General features: G+C 62.9%; 1 protein-coding gene across 1 annotated transcript in view; it reads left to right on the top strand.

Moving 5' to 3' along the window:
• The window catches only part of NEUROD1 (neuronal differentiation 1), a 3,106-nt gene that overhangs the window by 165 nt on the left and 1,373 nt on the right, over positions 1 to 1,568 (top strand). Inside the window, exon 2 of the mRNA XM_009996328.1 lies at positions 986 to 1,566. Coding sequence (XP_009994630.1) covers positions 995 to 1,566 — 572 coding nt within the window. The 5' untranslated portion in view covers positions 986 to 994. The remainder of the gene's footprint in view (positions 1 to 985; positions 1,567 to 1,568) is intronic.

Below are 1,568 nucleotides of genomic sequence, written 5' to 3'. Positions count from 1 at the left end.
GGCCGGCGTTCCTGCCGGTGCGTGCGGGCAGCTGGGCGCGCACACCTGTATCTGTCCATACACGCACACGTATATATGTGTGTGTAGATGTCTTTAAATGTACACGTGCTTCCATACACACATGTATGTCTGTAAACGTGTATCTGCGTCCATACACACATGGAAATGTGTCTATGTGCGTCCGTCTAAACGCACACGTTATAGCCGTATAGGTGCTTGCAGCTTTGCACCTCTAACTTCCAGTTCCCTCTCCTGGGCGGCGGGCTGCGCCCCAGCGGGCGGGCGGTATTGTTCCTCCCCGGTGTGACCGAGGGAAGGTCACAACCCCTCACGAACGGCCCCCGCGGGGTGCAGGGGGACGATGCCCGTCTGCGGCGGAAAGGATGGCGGAGAAGGAGAACCGGGGCAGGGCCCGCATCTGTTACCGAGGCCGGGCGTCGTGCGGTGCCGCGGGCACCCACTGGCGACCCTGGGAACGGAGGTGGGACCGGGGGACCCTCGTCGGGAGAGGCTGAGCAGAGTCGGTCCGGGAGAGCCAGTGCCTGACGCCCGTCCGGGCGGTGCGGGAGAGGGCGAGGAGGGAGAGCGGCGGTTACATTCGTCCCTATGGGTGCGGTGTCCCCCCGCCCCCTTGACTTTCCCCCTCTGCGGCTCGACCAATGTGTTGGGTTTGGGTTTTTTTTCCTACGAACTGCTTGGTCTGCCCGCGTCGTGCCGCTCGGGCTGCCTCCCGCACACGTAATCTGCTTATATTCCTCGCTAATATCAGCGAGTTACATAATGGCATTGGAACATATGTTAACTTAATTATGAAGCAAGACCGCGGAGACAATTAAAAGTTTGTGCTGGCACCGTGGGGCTTCCCCCGGGAGGGGCTGTGGGGAGCGAGGAGGGGGATGCGGGTGCGTGTGGCTTCTCCCCCTGGGTCGCTGCGCGGGGCCACGGCCGCCTGTGTGGGTGCTGACACGGCTCTTTTCTGATGCAGAGGCTCACCATGACCAAGTCGTACAGCGAGAGCGGGCTGATGGGCGAGCCCCAGCCTCAGGGCCCCCCGAGCTGGACGGACGAGTGCCTCAGCTCCCAGGACGAGGAGCACGAGGTGGACAAGAAGGAGGAGGACTTGGAGGGTCTGCACGCCGAGGCCGAGGAGGACTCGCTACGGAACGGCGAGGAGGAAGACGAGGAGGACGACTTGGACGAAGAGGAGGAAGAAGAGGAGGAGGAGGAGGACGACGACCAAAAGCCCAAGCGGCGGGGCCCCAAGGAGAAGAAGATGACCAAGGCGCGCATGCGGTTCAAGCTGCGGCGCATGAAGGCGAATGCCCGGGAGCGCAACCGCATGCACGGCCTGAACGCGGCCCTGGACAACCTGCGGAAGGTGGTGCCCTGCTACTCCAAGACGCAGAAGCTCTCCAAGATCGAGACTCTGCGCCTGGCCAAGAACTACATCTGGGCGCTCTCCGAGATCCTGCGTTCGGGCAAGAGCCCCGACCTGGTCTCCTTCGTGCAGACCCTCTGCAAGGGCCTGTCGCAACCCACCACCAACCTGGTGGCCGGCTGCCTGCAGC

The sequence above is a fragment of the Chaetura pelagica genome, unplaced genomic scaffold (genome assembly GCF_000747805.2).
Source record: "Chaetura pelagica isolate M959 unplaced genomic scaffold, ChaPel_1.0 scaffold3, whole genome shotgun sequence".
Taxonomy (NCBI): Eukaryota; Metazoa; Chordata; class Aves; order Apodiformes; family Apodidae; genus Chaetura; species Chaetura pelagica.
The sequence above is the reverse complement of the archived record's forward strand: the minus strand, read 5'-3'. Positions and strand labels throughout refer to the sequence as shown.